At 63.7% G+C, this 21,101-nt stretch overlaps 2 protein-coding genes across 2 annotated transcripts; one reads left to right on the top strand and one right to left on the bottom strand.

Moving 5' to 3' along the window:
* Positions 1-41: 41 nt before the first annotated feature.
* ROBO4 (roundabout guidance receptor 4) lies at positions 42-8,296 on the top strand. The gene is given in 21 exon segments (XM_080366533.1): positions 42-196; positions 325-369; positions 484-762; positions 840-978; positions 1,053-1,180; positions 1,931-2,043; positions 2,158-2,377; positions 2,473-2,594; positions 2,959-3,130; positions 3,211-3,361; positions 3,448-3,578; positions 4,070-4,246; positions 4,329-4,623; positions 4,717-5,202; positions 5,290-5,652; positions 5,773-5,922; positions 6,037-6,186; positions 6,267-6,583; positions 6,701-6,835; positions 6,930-6,961; positions 6,964-8,296. Coding segments are annotated over 21 exon segments (3,729 nt in total). The 5' UTR covers positions 42-132; the 3' UTR covers positions 7,024-8,296.
* ROBO3 (roundabout guidance receptor 3) lies at positions 7,206-20,849 on the bottom strand. Its single transcript, XM_080366979.1, is given in 18 exon segments — positions 7,206-8,620; positions 8,664-8,746; positions 8,982-9,088; positions 10,152-10,319; positions 10,517-11,113; positions 11,218-11,801; positions 11,936-12,423; positions 12,513-12,550; positions 12,891-13,070; positions 13,157-13,531; positions 13,629-14,162; positions 14,164-14,372; positions 14,939-15,063; positions 15,149-15,276; positions 15,835-16,172; positions 16,260-16,417; positions 17,192-17,518; positions 19,940-20,849. Coding segments are annotated over 18 exon segments (4,866 nt in total). The 5' UTR covers positions 20,088-20,849; the 3' UTR covers positions 7,206-8,341.
* Between the last annotated feature and the right edge of the window lie 252 nt (positions 20,850-21,101).

The following is a 21,101-nucleotide window of genomic DNA, read 5'->3' on the forward strand; positions in this document are numbered from 1 at the left end:
CCCCCCCCTCCGGCACTTCCCAGCCCCCGCGTCCGGCTATTGTCCCCCCCATCCGGAGCTGGATCCGGCCCCTGTGCTGGCGGGGAGGGACTGGGATTTCTGGAGGAAGCGGGAAGGCTGGCTGGGGCCGGCATGGCGGGCAGCTGGACACTGGCGCTGGGCTTGGGGCTCTGCCTCGCCACGCTGCGCCGGGGAGGTGAGTGTGCCCCCCAGGGTGGGTGGGGGGCAACACCCTTAATTCTGCCGACCTCACCCGTGGGGGCTGAGACGGTGCCCACTCGGTGCACCCACCGGCACCCCCACCGCCTCCTTGTCACCCCACAGGCTGCCACCCCCCCGGCGTGGCCACAGCACCCCAAACCACAGCTGGTAAGGACACCCTGTGGGGATGATATGGGTGGGGGGACCCCAAAGAATCCTGTGTATTCCCCCCCCCTGCCATGGTGTGTCCCCCCCACCCATGGTGTCCCCTCCCCACCACAGCGCTGCGGGACAATTTCCGCCTGCAGCCGGGTGATTTGGTGGCCACAGTGGGCCAATCATTGGAGCTGGATTGTGTCCCCCCATCGGGGCACCCTGAACCCCACGTCACCTGGAAGAAGGATGGGGTGACCTTGGACTTGGCGGGTGACAGGTATGTGGTCACCAACGGGAAGCTGCGGGTGGGACCTGCGCGACGGAGTGACTCCGGGGTCTACATCTGTGTGGCGTCCAACGCGGCGGGCAAGAGGGAGAGCCGGGGTGCCCGTGTCTCCGTCCTGGGTAAGCCAAGGGTCTCCCATGGGTGGTGGACATGTCATGGCCAACCTTGGTGCCACATCCTTGATGTCGCCCTGCAGAGAAGCCAACCATCGTGCGGCACCCGAGCGATGCCATGGCGGTGGCCGGCAGCACCGTGGAGCTGTGCTGCAGTGCCCAAGGTGACCCAGTGCCGCGGGTGCAGTGGCACAAGGAACATGGGGACCTGCCTTGGGGCAGGTAGGTGGTGGCAGGGTGGATGTGTCCCATCCCCAGGGTGGGGATGGGGCTGATGGAGAGCTGGTGACCCACAGGCACGAGGTGGATGTGGAACACACTTTGCGCCTCTACGCCGTGACACCCGCCGATGCCGGCACCTACGTGTGTACAGCACAGAGCCAGCTGGGCACTGCCGCCGCCACCACCCTCCTCCGCGTGGAGGGTCAGTGGTGGGACCTCTGTGACCTCTACCATCATGGGCACCCAGGGCCATCTGGGGGTCCATGCAAGGGCATCCATCTAATGGGGTTCATCCAAGGGGAGTCTGTCCAAGAGGGGTCCATCCAAGGGGAGTCCATCCATGGGGGTTCATCCAAGGGCATCGAGAAGGTCTGTTCAAGGGGGTTCACCAAAAAAGGGTCCATCCAACTGAGTCATCTAACGGGGTCCACTCAAGGAGGGTCCATCAAAGTACTTCTGAAGGGGAGGCCATCTCAGGAGGTCCATCTTAAAGCATCCATCCAAGCATGTCCATGTAAGGGGATCCACCTAAAGGGATGCATCCAGTTGGGGTCCAGCCAAGAGGATCCATTTAAGAAAGTCCATTTAAAGGGGATCCACCCAAGCGGGTTCCTCCAGCAGGATCCATTTAAGGGGGTCTGTCCAGGGTGAGGGGTCCATTAAAGGGGGATTGAAGAAGTATCCATGAAAAAGGTGAATCTAAGAGGGATGCATCAGTAGGGGTCTATCACGGGGTCCATCAAAGAGAGTCCATCCAAGACAGACTCATCAAAAGGTGTCTGTCCGAGGGGGTTCCATCCATAAGGGGTCCATCCAAGGAGTCCATTTGAGTGGGTCCATCCAGGGAGACATCAGGGTCTCCAGGCATGGGTGTCTGAAGTGAGCCCGTGGGCAGGCACCAGAGGACCCCGCTCCTGCCCGGCACTGCTGTTAGCATCCCTCTGCCCCACAGACCGGCTGCCGACGGGCCGGCGGGAGGCTGCACCGTGGGACCTGCTGGCCGTGCGGCTGCACCTGGACAATGGCACCGCGCTGCTCACCGCCGCTGTCCGGCTCCGCTGGCGGGTTGGTCTGATGCCAGGATGGCCCCACTGAAGGGGTGGGATGGGACACAGCGGTGAGGCTGGAGCCACGTCCCCAGGTCCCACCATGACTCATAATCTTTCCCATCCTCTTCAGATGCTGGTGCCAGCGCCGGTGCCCGTGGGCTACATGGTGCTGTACCGCTGCCTGCTCCCTGCCAGCTCCTCCTGGATCCAACATGACGCAGGCAGGGAGCTCAGCGCCATCATCCCTGCGCTCCGCAGGGGCTACAAGTATGAGTTCAAGGTCCGACCCTACATTGGAGGGACCCAGGGCTTGGACAGCAACAGCAGGCACCTCTGGATACCCGAGGAAGGTGCGTTGGGCATTGGGTGTCTCCAGGGATGTCCAGGTGGAGGATGGGGGGTTGGCTGGGTGTCCCAGGTGTCTCAGCACCCCTGTTTTTGGCAGTGCCAAGCGCGGCACCCCAGCACGTCACCCTGGGCCAGGCTGAGACGGGGAACGGCACCGTGGTTGTGAGCTGGGAGCCACCTCCTCCTGAGGCCCACAATGGCATCATCCGGGGCTACAAGGTTTGGGGTGATGGGGCGGGGCTGGGGGGCTCTGAGGTCCCATCCCAGGGGTCTGTCTAAGGGGGATCCATCCAAGAAGAGAGTCTGTCAAAGGTGGGGATCTATCCAAGGGTGGCCATCCAAGGGGGGATCCATCCAAGGGGTCAATCCAAGGGGGGATCTCAACAGGGGTTCATCCAAAGGGGCCAGCCAAGGTGGAGGTCGATCCCAGGGCATCCATTCTGGCAGCATTCATCCAAGGGAGCTCACCCAAAGGGGTCCATCAAGGGGATTCATCCAAGAGGGTCCATCCAAGAGGGACACATCAATGGGGGCCCATCAAGGGGGTTAATCTAAGGGAGCCCATCCTCTCGGTGCCTGCCAGGTCTGGTCCATGGGTGAGGGCTGGCAACACCCCATGAACAGGACAGTGGACGGAGGCACCCACTACCTGGAAACCCTCCTCCCAAGCCCTGGGGCCGAATTCTGTGTCCAGGTGGCGGCTTTCAACAGCGCGGGACTGGGGGTCCCCAGCAATGCCACCTGCAGCATCCTGGGTAGGGGACGGGGCGTGAGGTGGGGTGCAGGTGGGGGTCAGAGGGATGGCACAGGGGTGACACTGGTGGGACCCTTGCAGGGCTGACAGTGGGGAGCACCAGGGTGGCCCGGGTGATGCGGCAGCCCGTCGTCATCGCAGCTGCCGGCTCATTGCTCTGGTTGGCCTTGCTCGCCCTCCTCCTCCTCCTCTGCCAGCGCCGTGCCAGGCAGGACGCTGCGGCTCGCCGCAGGTGAGTGGCCGTGGAGTGGGGAACACGGCCGGGGGTCCCCAGAATGGTGGGGACGGGATGCCCTGACGGGATGCCTCACCCCACAGGCTGGTGGCTGGTGACTCACCGTGGCTCAGTGGTCCCTGGAAACCTGGCTGTGCACCCCAAAACCTCAGCAGCAGCAGCAGCCTCAGCAGCCGGCTCCTGGGCAGCGATGGCAGGGACCCCCACCCCTCCAGTGAGCCCCAGGGCTGGGACCCCCACCCGGTGCCATGGAACCCCCACCCATGTCAATGAGACCCTCACATGATGCTGTGGGACCCCCACCCAGTGCCAAGGGACCGCTGATCCCTCCAGAGAGCCCCAGGGCTGGGACCCCCACCCGGTGCCATGGGACCCCTACCCATCCCAATGAGACTCTCACATGATGCCATGGGACCCTACCCAGTGCCATGGGACCCCCACCCATCCCAATGAGACCCACATATGATGCGATGGGACCCCCATCCAGTGCGTAAGACCCTCACAGAGTGCTGTGGGATCAGCAAAAGGTACCCCATACTCCCACCCTATGCCTGGGATGCCCTGGTGCCATGGGACCCCCACCCTGGGTGCCCCCCATTGCCTCTTTGCAGGTAGCAGGGACCTGGGGACCGAGAGAAGAATAGAGGGGACAAGGGACACCCAGCTTAGCACCCATGGGTGCCTTGACCTCTCTCACCCTTCCAGCCCTGTCCTTGGAGCCACCAAGCCTCAGCCCCCCCACGCCCCCCACCCGCAGCACCCTCCGTGGGGGGCACCCACTGCCCCCTGGGGACACGGGATGCTGTGGTGGGGGGCACCCCGGAGTGTGCACCTCGCCCAGCACCCCGAACCCAGCACCCTGGGAGCACATCTGCAAGAGAGGTGGGTATGGGGGAGACATGGGGGGACACAGGGGACACCAGGGAGGTGGCTCATGGTGCTGTGTCCACCCTCCCCTGCGCAGAGCTGCATCAAGTGCACAGCACCCCGCTGCTCACGGGTGGCCCTGGCCACATCCCTGTTACTGGAAGTGGAGGCGAGTGGGGGACGGATTTTGGGCTGGCAGCTGGGTGGCCTCAGCAAAGGGGACATGATGGTGACACTGCCACTGTCATGGTGGCTGGAGGGGACCGGCAGCAGCTGCCAGTCTTCAGCTCCCCAAAGCCGCGACGGGGCAGTGCCTCTCTGGCCTCCAGTGTCACCAGGTCACCAGCGACACCCCCAAGACCACCCCATGCCTGGCACCCACCAGTGACCCGGTGAGTCTGGGTGTCCCCACTCTGGGGACACGGATGTGTGCCCTGCACCCCAACCCTGTGATGCAAAAGCCACCGTGTCCCTTGCACCTGCAGGTCCCCGGCCACTGTGTGCCCCAGGGACATATCCCCGGTCACCAGGCGCCCCAAGGACATGTTCCCAGTCACTGGGATCCCCAGGGACATGTCTCCAGCCTCTCAGCACCCCAGGGACACATCCCCGGTCGTTAAGAGCCCCAGGGATGCGTCACCAGTCACCAGGCATCCCAGGGACATGTCACAGGCCGCCAGGCACCCCAAGGACCCATCACCAGCCACCAGGCACCAAAGGGACACAGCCTTGGCCACCAAGCACCCTGAGGACACATCCCTGGTCACCAGCTGCCCCAGGGACATGTCTGTGGTCACCAGGCAATCTAGGGATGCATCACCAGTGACCAAGTGCCAGAGGAACATGTCACCAGCCACCAGGCACCCTGATGACACGTCCCCAGCCAGTGGGAACACCTCTCCAGTCACCAGGCTCCCCAGGGAGAAGTCCCCAGCCACTGGGCACCAGAGGGACAAGTTCCTGGCCACCAGGTACTGCAAGGACGTGTCTCTGGCCACCAGGCACCCCAGGGACCTCTCACTGGTGACCAGGCACCCAAGGGATGTGTTCCTGTCCAGCAGGTACCCCGGAGACATGTCACCAGTCACCAGGCATCCCATGGATAAATTTCCAGCCACTGCCCCCCCCAGGGACACATCACCAGGCACCAGGCACCCTGAGGAGATGTCCCCAGTCCCCGGGCACTGCAGGAACAAGTTCTTGGGCACCAGATACCCCAAGGACATGTCCCCATCCACCAGGTACTCCAGGGACGCATCACCAGTGACCAGGCACCCAAGGGACACATTTCTGGCCACCAGACACCCAAAGGACATGTCACCAGTCACCAGGCATCCCAAGGACACATCTCCTGGCACCAGAAACCCTGAGGAGATGTCTCCAATCCCTGGTCACCGCAAGGACACATTCTTGGGCAGCAGGTACCCCAGGGACATGTCCCTGGTCAGCAGGTACCACAAGGATGTGTCCCAGGCCACCAGGTGCCCCAGGGACCAATCACTGGTGACCAGGCACCCAAGAGATATGTTTCTTATCACCAGGTATCCTGAGGACACATCACCGGACATGAGGCATCCCAAGGACTCACCTCCAGCCACCAGGCACCCAAGGGACACATCTCCAGGCACCAGGCACCCTGAAGATATGTCCCCAGTCACTGGTCACCAGAGGGACATGTTCTTGGGCAACAGGTACCCCAAGGACATGCCCCTGGTCACCCAGAAGGACATGTTCCTAGACACCAGGCACCTCAGGGACCCATCACTGGTGACCAGGCACCTAAGGAACATGTTTCTGGCCACCAGGTACCTCAAGGACATGTCCCCAGCCACCAAGCACCCAAGGGACACATCCCCGGTTCCCGGGCGCCTCTCGCCAGCATTCAGTGATGGGTTCCTCACGCAGCAGCGGGTGGCTGAGGATCTGGAGATGGACCAGAACACCACCTGCCCCAGGTATGCCCTGTTCCCCTGGGACACCTCCATGGTGGTAGCATCCCCCGGTGCCAGCAGTGTCCTTGCCGTGTCCCCCACAGCCCCCCAGCACCAACCACATCACGGTCCTTCTCGCCACTGCACACATATGGATATATCTATGGGCCACCAGCCTCTGAGCTGGGTGAGGAGGAGGAGGAGGAGGAGGAAGAGCAGCCAGCAACGCGGGGCTCGCCAGAGGGGTCCTTGCTGAACGGCTGGGGGTCTGTCTCAGAGGACAACTTCGCCAGCGCCCGCTGCAGCTTGGTGAGCTCCTGCGATGGCTCCTTCCTCTTGGACGCCAGCTTCGCCCGGGCACTGGCTGTGGCCGTTGATGGCCTCTGCTTTGGCCTCGAGGACACCGATGGAGCCTACGGGGGTGAGCGAAGGGTCCCCAGACCCTCCCTCTGACCCTGAGTATCATCACCTCCTTGGGGAAGGTGGCCCCATCATGACACCACAGTGATGCCACCACCTCCTGCCTTCTCCCCAGCAGGTCCCTCACCACCACCATCACCCTTGGAGGGGGTCTTCTCACCTGGGGTCCCCATCCCCCCCTGGGACTGGGGGACAGTGCTAGGGGTCCCACGGAGAGTGAGGACAGAGGCGGCCATGGGCATCCCACAGCATGGTGAGAGGTGCCCTGACGCTGGGGTGATGGGCACCGGGGGCGGTGCAGGGTGTCATCTGTTGTGTGGTGCTGAAAAATGTGCTTTTCTTTCCAGGTGGCCACAGGTCTGAGAGTGGCAGCCCCTGGGCCAGGGCAAGTGGCGAGCCAGGGACAGGAGGGACAGAAGCGTGGCGGTCCCCAGGGTGTAGGACACAGCAAAGCCAGAGTCCCCTTGGCTCGGCTAAAATCCAGCTTTATTAAGCGGTTCCCCAAAAAGGGGCTCTTTGCTAGCAAAAGCCACCCACAAAGGGTAGGTGGCACCAAGATGGGCGGGTGTCCCTCCTTCTCCAGCTTCCTTGTCCTCCCCAAGTCTCCCCATCCCTTCCCAGCGTCCTTCTTCCCCAGCATCCTCGTCCCCCCAGCCATCCTTGTCCAACCCAAACACCGTCGTCCATTCCAAGTGTCCCTGTCCTTCCCCAGGGTCATTGTCCCCTTGACCCTCCTCATCCCCCCTGACTGTTCTCATTCCTCCTGACTGTCCTCATCCTTCCTCAGCATCCCTGTCCCACCTCAACCACCCCTGGCCCTCCCAGCTGTCCTCATCCCTCCTAAGCCACCTTGTCCCTCCTGAACAACCTTGTGCCCTTTCCGAGTGTCCTTATTCCTTCTAATCATTCTCATCCCTCCTGAGTATCCTTACCCTTCCTCAACTGTCCTCACCCCCCCAGTCTCCTCGTCCCTCCCTACCATCCTCATCCCCCTGTGACCACCCTCCTCATCCCTCCCTACTGTCCTTGTCCCTCCCAAGTAACCTTGTCTTTCCCAAGTGTCCTCTTCCCTGCAGTGATCCTCAGCCCCTGGGCATCCTCATCCTTCTGCAGTGTCCTCATCCCCCCCAACCTTCCTTGTCCCTCCCCCACATCCTCATCCCTCTGCAGTGTCCTTGTCCCTCCCATGTATGCTTGTCCCCACAAATGTCATCCCTTCCAAGCATCCTCATCCCTCCAGGCCACCCTTGGTCCTCCCCAGTGTCCTTGGCCCTCCCAATTGTCCTTGTCCCAGGGTCCTTGTCCTGCCTAAGCACCCTCCTCATGCCTCCCCAGCATCCTTCCCCCTCCCCAGTGACTGTCCTTGTCCCTCCCCAGCGTCCTCATCCCTCCCAAATGTCCTTGTCCCCAGGATCCTTGTCCTTCCCTGAGCATCCTCCTCATCCCTCCCCAGCATCCTCATCCGTCACGACTGTCCCTGGTCTCCGCAAGCATCCTCATCCTCCTTCAAGCATCCTCGTCTCTCCCAATTGTCCTTGTCTCCAGGCTCCTCACCCCTCCTGAGCATCTTTGTCCCCCCCAAGGTGACGGTCCTTGTCCCACCCCGAACATCCTTGTTCCCCCCTCACGCTGCTGCCCACGGGCTGCTGGCTCTGTGCAACCCTGTTTGGTGCCACTCAGAAATTAAAAAGCATCCCTCCCATCCCCCCCATGTCCCCATCCCCGTGTCCCCAACCCTGCCACCAGCTCGTCCTCTGCTTTATCGTTTCTCCTGCAACGGGCAGGGAAATGGGGGACCCGGGCGGCGGCGATGGCCGGTCCCTTCACCGCGGTCCCCTGGTGTCCGGCTGCGCCCTGAGCCGTGGCCGCGCGAGCTGGTGGAGCCGCGGGACGAGACGCTGCCCGTCGTGGAGCAGCTGCCGGACACCTGCCCGCGGGGCAGGCAGGAGGGTTTGCCATAGGGGACAACCTCGTCTGCAAGGGAGGGGACAAGGCTGGGGTTCAGCAGTGACACCCCCCCAACCCCTCTGGCACGGGGTCAGCAGCTCTGGCTTACCACTGCGGGGTGGGCGATGGGTGACCTTGCGCTCGGCCCCGCTTGGATCCCGCTCTGGTGAGGGGCCGGGGGTCTCACCCGGTGGTGGCAGCGGTGGTGGCGGCAGGTCTGTGGCAGAGAGGAAGGAGAGGGCTAAGCCCACCATGGACACCCCACCCCGGACCCCCACATTTTCCCCCCACACTCACCTCCCAGCTGCTTTTCGCGGCGGTAGCGGCTGCATTTGGGCTTCGGGTGACTTTTTGGGGTCTCCCCACGGGTTTTCCCTGGAGGTGATGGCAGTGTCAGCACCCCCCCAGCTGATGAAGCCCCCACCTACCCAAAATGGCCCCCCAGGGCTCACCTCTGCTGGGGGGGCAGCGGGCTCGGGGCAGGTGGCCCTCGCCAGCATCCGGACTCAGTGGGGGACTGGGTGCCCGCGGAGGGGTGCCGGCACCATGGGGGGGTCTCCTGGCAAAGAGGGGGTGTAGGGTGAAACCAGGCTGGGGGCAGTGTGGTGGGGGACTTGGTGGCCACCACAGTGCCGGCACAACCCCCCCAGTGCCGTGCTGTGCTGGAGTGGGGGGTAACCATGTGGTGCTGGCACAGCTGGGTTGCACCTGCACAGCTGGACTTGCACAGGGCAGCTGGATGAGTGCAGTGGCATGGCTGGGTGAGAGTACCACAGCTGGATGGTAGGGCCACAGCTGGATCACAGCTGCATGGCAGGGTTGGCCACGACACGGCTGGCTCACAATGGCACAGCTGGCACACAGCTGGATAACGACTGCTCAACTCGATCACAGCCGCACAGCTGGATCACAGCACAGCTAGGCTGTGACTGCACAGCTGTATTGCAATGGTACAGCTGGCCCCTGATGCCACAGCTGGATTGCAGTGGCATGCCAGCATTGCAACAGCATAGCTGGATTGCAATAGCACTGCTGGACGGTGGCAGAGCTGAGCCGTGACAGAACAGCTGGATGGCAATGTCCCGGTTAGCTGGTGACAGCACAGCTGCATCACAACGGCACAGCTGGATTGCTATGCCATGACCAGCCCACAGCGTCACAGGTGGATCATGACAGCATGGCCAGAGCAGAGCTGGACAACAGGGATGGATGGTAACAACATGGATGGACCACGAAGGGACATCTGGAGCATGGTGGGACATCCGGACCCCAGTGGAACATCCAGACCCCAACGGCACAGCTGGACCTGACAGCAGAGTAGGGCTGGATCATGACAGCATGGCTGGATTGTGATGGGACATCCAGACCCCAATGGAACATCTGGACCCAAATGAGACATCTGGAACCCTATAAGACATCTGGACCCCAATGACACAGTCAGACCATGATGGCACGGCCGGACTGGATAGTGACAACACAGTGGGATCACAATGGGGACCCCCAGACCATGGTGGGACATCCAGACCCCAATGGGACATCCGGACCCTGATGGCACAGCCAGACCCTGATGGCACAGCCAGACCCTGATGGCACAGCCAGGCCCAGCAAGGCCCATCTCCTACCGGGGCAGGCGGGGGCTATCAAAGTTGCGGAGGCGGGGGATGTCCTCGGTGGCACAGGGTGATGGTGTCAGGGTGGCGGTGGACCGGCAGCCAGAGGAGGCAGTGGGCGAGGATGCAGCGGTGACACAGGGGACATCCTCACCAAAGTACCACTCCTCCGTCCCCAGCCTGCAGGGTGGGGGCCGTAGGGTGGGTGCTGGGGGCCAGCATGCCCCAGCCCCCCCACACCCCCACACTCACCCTCTGGCTGCCTCTTCCTCTTCCTCCTCCTCTTCCTCCTCATCCTCCTGGGCGCACTGGCTGAGCTCGCTGGCTGAGGGTGGCGGGGGCAGCAGCTCTGTCCAGCTCACAGCCGGCGGTTTCACCGCTTGCCCCAGCTTCTTCCCTTTGGCCCCTGCAGTGAGGAAGGATGCTGGAGGGCGGGGGGGGCTGCGGGGAGGGGACCGCACCACTGGCACCCATGTGTGTCCCCTACCCATCCCACCGCCCTACCGTGCTCGGCCCAGCCACGGGGTGCCTGAAGGGCTGGGGCATCCATCAGCTGGGGACCCCCCCCAGGGTAGGGGGTCCCATGCTGTGAGAAGGGACGGGGGAAGGTGCGGAGCTCCTCGCCGCCCGCCTCGATGGTGCTGTAAACCGGACCCTCGCTGGCCCCCGCCCCAAATTGCTCCGTCTGGGCGATGTAACGGGTGATGCCGGCATCTGCAGAGGGTGCCAGCGCCATCAGGGTTGACCGTGACCCCCCCAGTCCAAGCCACCCATTCCCGTGATGATCCCTCACCATTGTAGTATCTCTCAGTGTTCCCCAAGCCAGTGGTGGCACCGGCTGCCCCGCCACCACGCCACGCGTCTGCCAGCCATGGGTAACCCCCAGCAGCGGCTGCCCTGCAAGGAGACAGGGTGAGGGGTGCTGCCGGTTGGCGCTGGGGGTCCCGGGGAGCGGTGGGGATACCGGGGGGTTACCTGGGGCTGCCGCGCACTGGAGCTGGGAAGGTGACTGCAGAAAGAGGTGGGGGTGAGGGCGGCGAGGGGCCGTGCCGGGTCCCCGCAGCACCTATAGGCTTACCAGTGGGTGTATAGGCAAAGGATGCTGGAAAGAGAGAGGTGGTGGGTGGCTGGTGGGTAATGGGTGCCAGGGTGAGGGGGTCCCAGGGAGAGCATCCCGCGCCATACCGGCAAAGTGGCTGAGCTCCTTCTTCCTGCGGCGGCGGCTGTAGAGCCAAGCGGCGGCGGCAGCGAGGATGACCCAGCAGGCACCGCCAACACCGGCGATGAAGGCCGGCCGCCTGGCCACCTCGGCCAAACGCTCGGCCACGCTGCTCCCGCCCGCCGGCCCCGCATCCTGCTCTGCCGGGGGGGCTGCAAGCAACATGGGGAAGGGGGACACACCGGCAGGGGTGCCGAGGAATCGTCCCCAGCACTGAGGTGACCCCTGCCACCCCCACCCATGGGTGCAGCAGTGGTGACAAGGGACTCACCGATGTGGATGGGGACAGGGGCACTGCGGGCACCCACACCGGCACCGGTGGCAGCGGCGACTTCGGCATGGTAAGGGACACCGGGGACCAGTCCCTGCAGCACCGTCGCCAGCACGGTCCCCTCCACACTCTGGTTGATGTGGAAACGGCTTTCGTTGCCCAGGCACCAAATCTGGGGGGGGGGGGGGGGGGGGGGGGGGGGGGAGAGTGTGGGAAACAATGTGGGACACCCATAGGAACACAATGACATGGTGTCGTGGGGGGACAGAGGGGACCCGCCACGTCCCCGCCACCACCTGCCATTACCCAGTAATCGCGGATGATGCCGTTCTGCTCAGCTGGTGGCGGTGGCTGCCACGAGATGTGGACACTGGTGCCATTACCAACCACACTGACAGCTCGCGGCGGGGCGCTGGGGGCTGTGGGGAGGGACAGGTGGGATTTCACCTCCAGGGTGTCCCCAGGGACCTCTGCCATCCCCTTCATCCCCACACTCACCTGCCTCGGGGGTGCGCAAGGCACGCACGGCACTGTCAGGACCATGGAGGTGATGGAAGTAGGGTCGGACCTTGACCTCGTAGTCCTGGCCCCGGCGCAGGTCAGTGAGCAGGGCCCCCCGCTCTCCTGGCGCCCACACTGCCCGCGCCTCCTCCCAGCGCCCGCCACGCCGCCGGTACAGCACCCGGTAGCCCTGGAGGAAGGGTGCTTGGCGCTCCACCTGGGGACCCAAGGGGAGGGTGGGATGGGGGGGATGCTCGGCGCTGGGAGCCCTGTACCGGCAGCGCAGCACAGCACTCACAGTCCAGGAGAGGCGGACGGCACCCGGTGGCAGCACCACAGGTTCCTGGAGGTGCACGGCCACTTGTGCCAGCTCCCGCTGCACCTGCTCGGGGTCCAGCCCTGGCTGCATGGGGCTGGCGTCTGACAAAAACATGAGAGAGTGCAGGGCCATGGGCACCCCCACTGGTGTCACCAAGTGGGGATGCCATGGTGGTGCTACATTCCCATGGTGGGTCCATGGGAACCTCCACTGGCATCACTGGGCGGGGATACACCCGAAGGTTCTGGGTGTGTGGGCACCTCCATCAGCATCACCAAGCAGGGATGCACCCAAGAGTGGTGGGTGCATGGGCACCTCCATTGGTGTCACCAAGTGGAGATGGTCCCAAGGGTGGTGGGTGCATGGGCACCTCCCATCAACATCACCAAGAGGGGCTGCACCCAAGGGTGATGGGTTCATGGACACCTCCACTGGTGTCACTGCCAGGTCTCACCTTGGGTGCGCACGGGCTCCGAGATGCCGCTGGGGTCGCTGAGCCCGTAGGAGTTGACTGCCCGCACCAAGAAGAGGTAGACAGTGTCAGGGATGAGGCCGGTCACCGTGTGGGTCTCACCCTCCACGTCAGCTGCCACTGTCTGCCATGGGCCACCCACCGCCTGGCTGCCAGGGAACAGGGGTGACCCGTGGCGGGGTGGCACCAGGCCACCACGTCACCCCTGCAGCCAGAGAGGACACCGGTGTGATACCTGAAAGCCTCCACTATGTAGGAGGTGACATCGGTGGCACTGCTGTCCTTGTTCCCTTTCCAGCTCAGGGTGACACTGCTTTTGGTGATGTTGGTGACCACAGGGGTGGAGGGTGGCCCAGGGAGAACACCGGGCTCGGGGGAAGGTGGGGAGAGGTTGGATCCATCGCCTGCAGGGAGGTGCATGGAGATCTGGGGTGGGGTGGTCCGCGATGCCACGTCATCTCCAGCACAGTGATGTCCCCATGACCCACCTTGCACCTCCAGGGAGCTGCCCCAGCGTGTCTCGCCCACCGAGCTGGTGGCCACACACTCGTAGTGCCCAGAGTCCGTCACCTGCGAGGGGAAGAGCTCCTGCCCCATCACCCTGAGCACCCGTCACCTTGGCACCCGCCACCCTATGCACCCACCACCCTGAAGACCCCCCACCCTGAGCACCCATCTCCTTTGCACCCATTACCCCCAGTACTTACCACCCTGAGCACCCACCATCCCGAGCACCCACCTGCCCTGGGCACCCACCACCCTGAGCACCCACCACCCCGAGCACCCACCACCCCAAGCACCCAATTTCCTTTGCACCCATCTGCCCTGGGCACCCACCTCCCTTTGCACCCACCACCCTGAGCACCCACACCCCCCCTCCCCACCCCAGGAGCCCCTCCCACCCCTGCAGTGCCCCGCCATGGGTGGTCCCAGGGTGGGTGCCCTGAGCCCCAGCTCCAGGCCGGCTCACCCGGAGGCCGGTGATTTGCAGGGTGCCATTCTCCAGCAGGCTGGCGCGGGGCTGGGCACCCACCAGGGTGCTCCCGTCCTTCAGCCACCCGACGCTGACCGGGGGGCCACCGCCCCCCACCCAGCAAGGAAGCCACGCCGTGGCCCCCACCGGCAGCACCGTCTGGTTAGCAGGACCCCGGCGGATCACCGGCGGCCGGTGCTCAGCCAGAGCTACCGCAAATGGGGGGAAAACCAGGAATTCCTCAGCGATGGGATGGATGCCACTCATGCACTGAATGCGCCCGTTCTCTGCCGGCATGGGACTTACCCTCTTCCACGTCCAGCCGCGCCTTGGCCAACACGCTGCCGGCCACGCTGATGGCCTGGCACAGGTAGTAGCCAGCATCGGCGGGCTGCACGGCGGCGATGGTCATGGCACCGCCGGGGCTGACCGAGAAACGGCCAGCGGGGTGTGGGGGCTGGCCAGGGAACAGCAGGGTCTGCGGGGGAGGGAGGGGCGAGAGGGCTGCTGAGTAGGGGGGAGGGTAGGGGATGGGGTGGGAATTGAGATGGGATGGGGATGGGGACGGGGGTGGGATGGGGATGGGAATATGGACACAAGGATGGGATGGGGACAGGGATGGGAATTGGGACAGGGATGAGACTGGAATGAGGACAGCGATGGGATGGGGACAGGGATGGGAACTGGGACTGGGATGGAATGGACACAAGGATAGGAATTGGTACAGGAATGGGAGTGGGATGGAAACAGGGACAGGAATGGGAATGGGATGGGGATAGGGATGGGAATTGGGACAGGAATGGGAATGGGATGGAAACAGGGACAGGAATGGGATGGGAACGGGGATGGGAACTGAGACTGGGATGGGATGCAGGCAAGGATGGGGACTGAAGACAAGGATGGGAATTGGGACAGAGATGGCAGTTGGGACAGGGATGGAATGGGGACAAGGATGGGAACTGGGATGAGATGAGATGAGATGGGAATAAGGATGGGGAAGGAATGGGGATGGGGACAGGGTCAAGGATGAGGACAGGGACAGACCTGGCTACCCTCCTTCTGCCAAAACACGGCGGGCGGCGGGTTGCCCTTGCTCTGGCACTGGAAGGTCACACTCTGGCCGGGGGCAACACTCTGGTCACGGGGCCCGGTGACGAGCTGGGGGGGCACTGCCACACCGCAGGGAAAGAGAAGGGCTTGCCTGGCTGCTTTGCCAGCACCCATGGGTGCTCCCTCAGGGACCACGCCCCTTACCGTGCACAGTGAGGGTGCCTGACGCCTCCGACCTGCCCACGCTGTTGTCGGCCACGCAGGTGTAGGTGCCCTCGTCCTCCGCCCGCAGCCGGCTGATCCGCAGGGTGTTGTTGGGCAGCACCTCCCACCTGGGGGGGAACCCCACGAGGCCGCGGCGCCGGCAGGGTGCCGGGGCACCACAAGAGCACAGGGTGCCGCAGGGAGGCGGGATGCGATGGGGATGTGGGATACGTTGGGGGTGGGGGTACGACAGGGGTCTGGGATGCAAGGGAATTGGGGGCTGCAATGGGGATGCAGGATGCAGCGAGGATGTGGGATGCAGTGGGGATGTGGGCTGCGTTGGGGGTGGTGGATGCAAGGGAAATGGGGCTGCAATGGGAAGGCGGGATGCAACGAGGATGCGGGGTGCGATGAGGATGTGGGATGCATTGGGAGTGTGGGTACGATGGGGGTGTGGGTACAGTGGGGGTCTGGGATGCAAGGGAAATGGGGGCTGCAATGGGGAGGCAGGATGCAACGAGGATGCGGGATGCAGTGGGGATGTGGGATGGAGGATGCAACAGGGATATGGGATGTGATGGGGATGCTTGCAGCCATGGGGATGCGGGATGCGACAAGCACACCAGACCAGCAGGCAGCGACGCCACCCAGCCGCCCCTCAGCCACCCCCCTCACCCAGCGCTTACCTTCCCAGTGGCATCTCGCCCTCCTCCTTGCGCCAGCGAGCCACTGGCCGGGGGTCCCCCACCACCTCGCAGGGAAACTCCACCGTCCCCTCCACCAGCACCGCTTGGTTGAGAGGCCTCTTGCCGAACGCCGGGCGCTCTGTGGAGCAGCCATCAGTCCTGCCGGGATGGCAGCCACCCACAACACCCCAAAAAGGACATCCCTGTTCCCACGCACCGAAGACCACCAGCTCTGCCGGCTCGCTGTCCCTCTCCCCCACCACGTTGGTGGCCACGCAGACGTAGATGCCGGCGTCGCTCTTGCGGGTGCTGGCCAGCATCAGCTTCCCACCGCGGATCTGCCGAGCAGTCCCACTCAACCGGGGTGGGGGGCTCAGACCCCCCAACCCAGATTTTGGGACCACCACCCCCTATGTATCCCTCACCGTCAGGCGCTCGTCCTTGTCGCTGAGCCGGGCACCATTCTTCTTCCAGGAGACACTGGGTTCAGGGTGGCCGCGGGGGGGGATGCACTCCAGGACAGCTGGTTCACCTGCCGCCACCACCACGTCCCCAGGGGGCTGCCGAAAATCATCCCGCAGCACTGCGGGGGGGGGGGGGGGGGGGGGGCATGATGTCAGCTCTGCCCAGTTTCCCCACCCCTGCACCCCTTGTGCTGGGGATCCCCCCCTTTCCCCCCATGGAGATAATAAAGCTTAGCAATGCAGGACCTGGGTCTGACCCCCAAAGCAGGGTGTGACCCCCCCCAAACCTACCCCGTCCCCCCCGAATAACCCCTGGTGACCAAGCTGAGCGCTCATCCCGGTCTAAGCCTGGTCTGGATTTAACCCCGGCATCATCCCGGTCCTGGGTCTGACCCTGAGCCACGGCTCAGCGGGACACCCGGAGCCATCCAGCAGCCAAAGCTGGGGGGGGGACTGGGGGGAGCACCAGGGACAGTGTTTTCATTGATTTTCATTTGTTTTGATTAATTTTCAAGTATTTCTGATTAATTTCATTAGTTTTCACTTATTTTCATTTCTTTGCATTGATTTTCAATTATTTTCACTTCTTTGTGCTTCTTTCCTTTTCACTTTCATTCACACACATTTATACTGATTTTCACTACTTTTCATTTCTTTTCACTTATTTTCACTTATTTTCATTTCTTTTCACTCCTTTTCTTCTGTTTTCACTTCCTTTCACCTCTTTTCACCCAGCAGCCAGGGGGGTTTGCAGCCCCTCACCCCCACAGCTGCCTACGTGGTAGGCTCAGCGGTGACACCAGACTCCCCCAGCCCCCCCAGATCCCCCCCCCCAACCCAAAACGCCCCCCCAGCCCCAGCACCTCCCCATTGTCCCCCCTCCAGGGACTCACCGGCCACCTCCAGGGAGGCATTCCTGCTGGTGGCCTCCCCCAGGTAATTCCTGGCCACGCAGACATAGACCCCCTCGTCAGGCTTCCCCCGGCGGCCGTGGAGGATGCGGAGGAAGAAGAGGGACCCCCCCGGCAGGAGGGTGCGGTGAGAGCGGGGGTCCTCCCGGTCCGTCTCCACCCGCTCCCCATCTTTGTACCACTCCACTGCCGGGGATGGGCGCCCCTCAGCTTTGCAGCTCAAGGTGGCCGGTTCCCCCTTGGAGACCAGGAGATCCGTGGGATGCTCCACAATACGGGGTGCTGTGTCCCCCAGCTGAGGGTGGGACCCTGCAGGAAAAGTAAGGGGGGGGGGGGGGTGTCCCCACTAGCCGCCCCTTGCTCCCAGGGAGGTGGGGAGGGGGGCCTTGTGGGGGGTGAGCATCCTCCATCAGCTGGGGTTTTTGGGGCACCATCCCCTGCTTTGCTTGGTGGGCAGGAGGGGAGATGAAGTGTGGCCAGGTCTCAGCTGTGTGCACCCCCCCAGTGCAGGGTGGGAGCGGGACTGGTGGGCGTCAGGCCTCAGACACACCAGGGGATGGGGACAGGGGGCCAAAGCAGCTCTGCTCCCAGTAGCGCCGCTTTTCTACCCATTTTCCAACTGGGCATTCCTGGGGAAATGGGACTGGCGCTAAATTCACCCAAAAAGGGGATTTTTCCATCAGCTGCAAGTGACGATTTTCTGTAGCGGAGCTGGTGACTCCGTGTTCCAGAAAACACTTAATTTTAAGTTTAAAAAAATATGTTGAGTCTGTGGGGTTGTTTCAGGAAAATCCCCACCGTTAAGGCACAGGAATTAATGAATGCTCATTAATGCTGGGATAATTAATACTCATTAATGCTGGGGTCTAACTGGCTGGGTCCGGATGGCATGGCCCACCCGTGTCCCCAGTGCCACCCACGGCTGGCACTGCAGTTCAGGCTGTGGTCACTGAGTGTCACTGCTGTCCCAGACACCAGCTGCATGCACACGCACATGTAAACGCACACCCAGGCGTGCATGTGCATTCACACGCGTGCAGCTTGCACCCACACGTGTGTGCATGCACATGCACCCACATGCATGAACCAGCATGCTGCCAGGCAGAGGCAGGTGTGTATGCACCAGCACGCATTTGCACATGTGCATGCACTTACACACGTGCACATGCAGGTGCACATGTGTATGCATGCATTTGTGCAGGGGCATGCCTGCATGCACATGGACATGCAGATGCATGCACACGTGTGCATTCACACAGGGGTGTGCATGCACACACCTATGCACACACAGAGGTGCACACACACGTGTATTCCCACAGGGGCACGCATGCCCACACAGACATGCACTTGCACACGCATTTGCACATGCACACGGGTGTGCACATCCATGAACATCCACACACGCATTCATGTGGGTTGCACAAGCCTGTGCTCACCCACATCCCTGCATATCCACACATGCACACGCATGCACATGCATGCCCACTGCACACACGTGTCCCCCCATTTGCACACGCACACACGCATGCACACACGCCCTTTGCCTGCTCCTGGCCCAGCTCCTGAGCATCACAGGGTGGCAGGGGGATGGCTGCGACTTGGGGCACCCTGGGCAGGCGGGATGGGTTGCCATGGGGATGGGATGCAGCTGCCATGGGGACGAGGAGGGATGCTGCGGGGTACTGGGTACCCCGTGGGGCAGCAGCGGGATGGGGTGGGCACAGCGGGGGGCAAAGGGGCCGCAGCTGGGCCCAGTGGCTAATTGGGATGACCAGGGGGTCAGACCAGGCCCCCTCCTGTGCCTGGGTGGTTGTGCTGGGGCAGGGGGTCCCAGGGGGGGTTTGGGGGCACCCCCCCTCTCATCGGACACCCTGAGACAGCTGGAGAGGGAAGTTCAGACTAAAAAGAGAGGAAAAGCTCAAAAAGCCTTAAAATTCAGGCAGACACCCCCTCCCTCACCCAGAGTACCCATAGCTGGCCCGGGCTGTCCCCCTCTGCCCTCCCACTCCATCCCAGCTCGGGGATATGGGGATGGTTTGGGGACACCAGGCTGGTTTAGGGACACTGGGGTCCTCCCAGCTCAGGGTCTGGGGGTTGGTTTGGAGACACAGGGAGTTTGGGGGTAGTCCTGGTTCCGAGTCTGGGAATTGGTGTGGGAACAAGGGGACAATCTGGGGACACAGGGTCAGTCCTGGTTCATGGTCTGGGGGCCAGTGTAGGGACACGGGCCAGTTTGGGAACAGGGGTTAGCTCCTGGTTCAGGATCTGGGGACACAGAGCTGGCTTGGGGACACCGGGATGGTGTCTTGGGGTCTAGGGGCCGGTTTGGAGACACGGGGTTGTTCCCAGTTTGGGGACGGTCCCGGTTTGGGGTTGTGGAGACTATCTGGGGACACGGAATCACTCCCGGTTTGCAGTCTGGGAACCCGGCGCTGGTCCCGGTGGGGTCTCGGCTGGGGCTGAGGGACTGCGGCTATTGCCAGCATCACCAGTACACCGGGACCAGGGGCACCAGAACAGTGGGACACCGGGATGGTGGGACACCCAGACAACAGCAGCCCGAGACCACGGGATAGCGGGACACGGGGACAGTGGACCCGGGGACGGGACAGAGGGATCCCGGGACAGCGGGGACACAGGGACACGGGGATAGCGGGACCACGGGGACAGCGGGATTCCAGGACCCCAGGACAGCGGGACACGGGGACAGCGGGACCCGTGGGCACGTACCGTTGCCGGGGCCGAGGCCGGGGTGGTGCAGCGCAGCGATGCTGCGGTTGATGCCCAGCAGCAGCTGGGAGGAGTTGGAGCCCTCGGCCCCCAGCGAGTCGGCGAACAGGTTCATCTGCAGCAGCGTCTTCAGCAGGTACCGCAGCATCCTGGCTCGGCTCGGCTCGGCTCGGCTCGGCTGAGCTCGGCTCTGCACAACTTGGCTCGGCTCAGCGCGGTCCGACCCAGCACAGCTCAGCTCGGCTCAGCGCGGTCCGACCCAGCGCGGTCCGACCCAGCACGGTCCGACCCAGCACGGCTCAGCACGGTTCGACCCAGCACGGTCCGACCCAACACGACTCAGCTCGGCTCAGCACGGTCCGACCCAACACGGCTCAGCTCGGCTCGGCTCAGCACGGTCCGACCCAGCACGGCTCAGCTCGGCTCGGCTCAGGTCAGTCTGACCCAGCACGGCTCAGCTCGGCTCGGCTCAGCTTGGTCCGACCCAGCGCGGCTCGGTTCGGTCCGGCTCAGCGCGGTCCGACCCAGCGCGGCTCAGCTCGTCTCAGCTCGGTCCGGCCCCGCACGGCTCAGTTCGGCTCGGTTTGGTTGGGCTCTGCACGACCCGACCCAGCGCGGCTGAGCTCGGCTGAGCCCGGCTCAGCCCCGCACGGCTCAGCTCGGCTCGGCTCAGCCCGCGGCGCCGCCCCCCGGGTCCGGCGGGGAGCGGGGGCGCGGTCAGCGCCGTGAGAGGGGGTGGGGGGGGTCCCTGCCCCCCCCTTTTGAGAAGGGGGATGGGGGTGAAGGGGGGGATATGTGATGGGGGCGCCGTGGTAGGGAGCGGAGGGGGTTGGGGTGACCTTTGCGGGGGGCAGAGGAAAATGGGGTGGGGGGGTCGGGTTGGAGGAGGGAGGAGGAGGAAGAGGGGCAGAGAGGCAGCAGCTGCCCAGCCTCACCCCAACAACACGGCTCCTCCCGGGGCTGCCCCCACCCCAGCCGCAGTCCCCGTCCCCCCCCCGCAGTGAACCCCAAAAGGCAGTTCACCCCCCCCGGGGAATGTGGCTGTGCATCTCCACCCCGGCACCGGGGGGGCCTGGCAGAGGCAGGTGCCACTTCTGGGGGTGCTGGGACCACCCGTGGCCTTGAACTTGGGGGGGCGGGGGGACATGACGACAAGCAGCAG

This window comes from Falco punctatus, assembly GCF_963210335.1.
Source record: "Falco punctatus genome assembly, chromosome: 16".
Lineage (NCBI taxonomy): Eukaryota > Metazoa > Chordata > Aves > Falconiformes > Falconidae > Falco > Falco punctatus.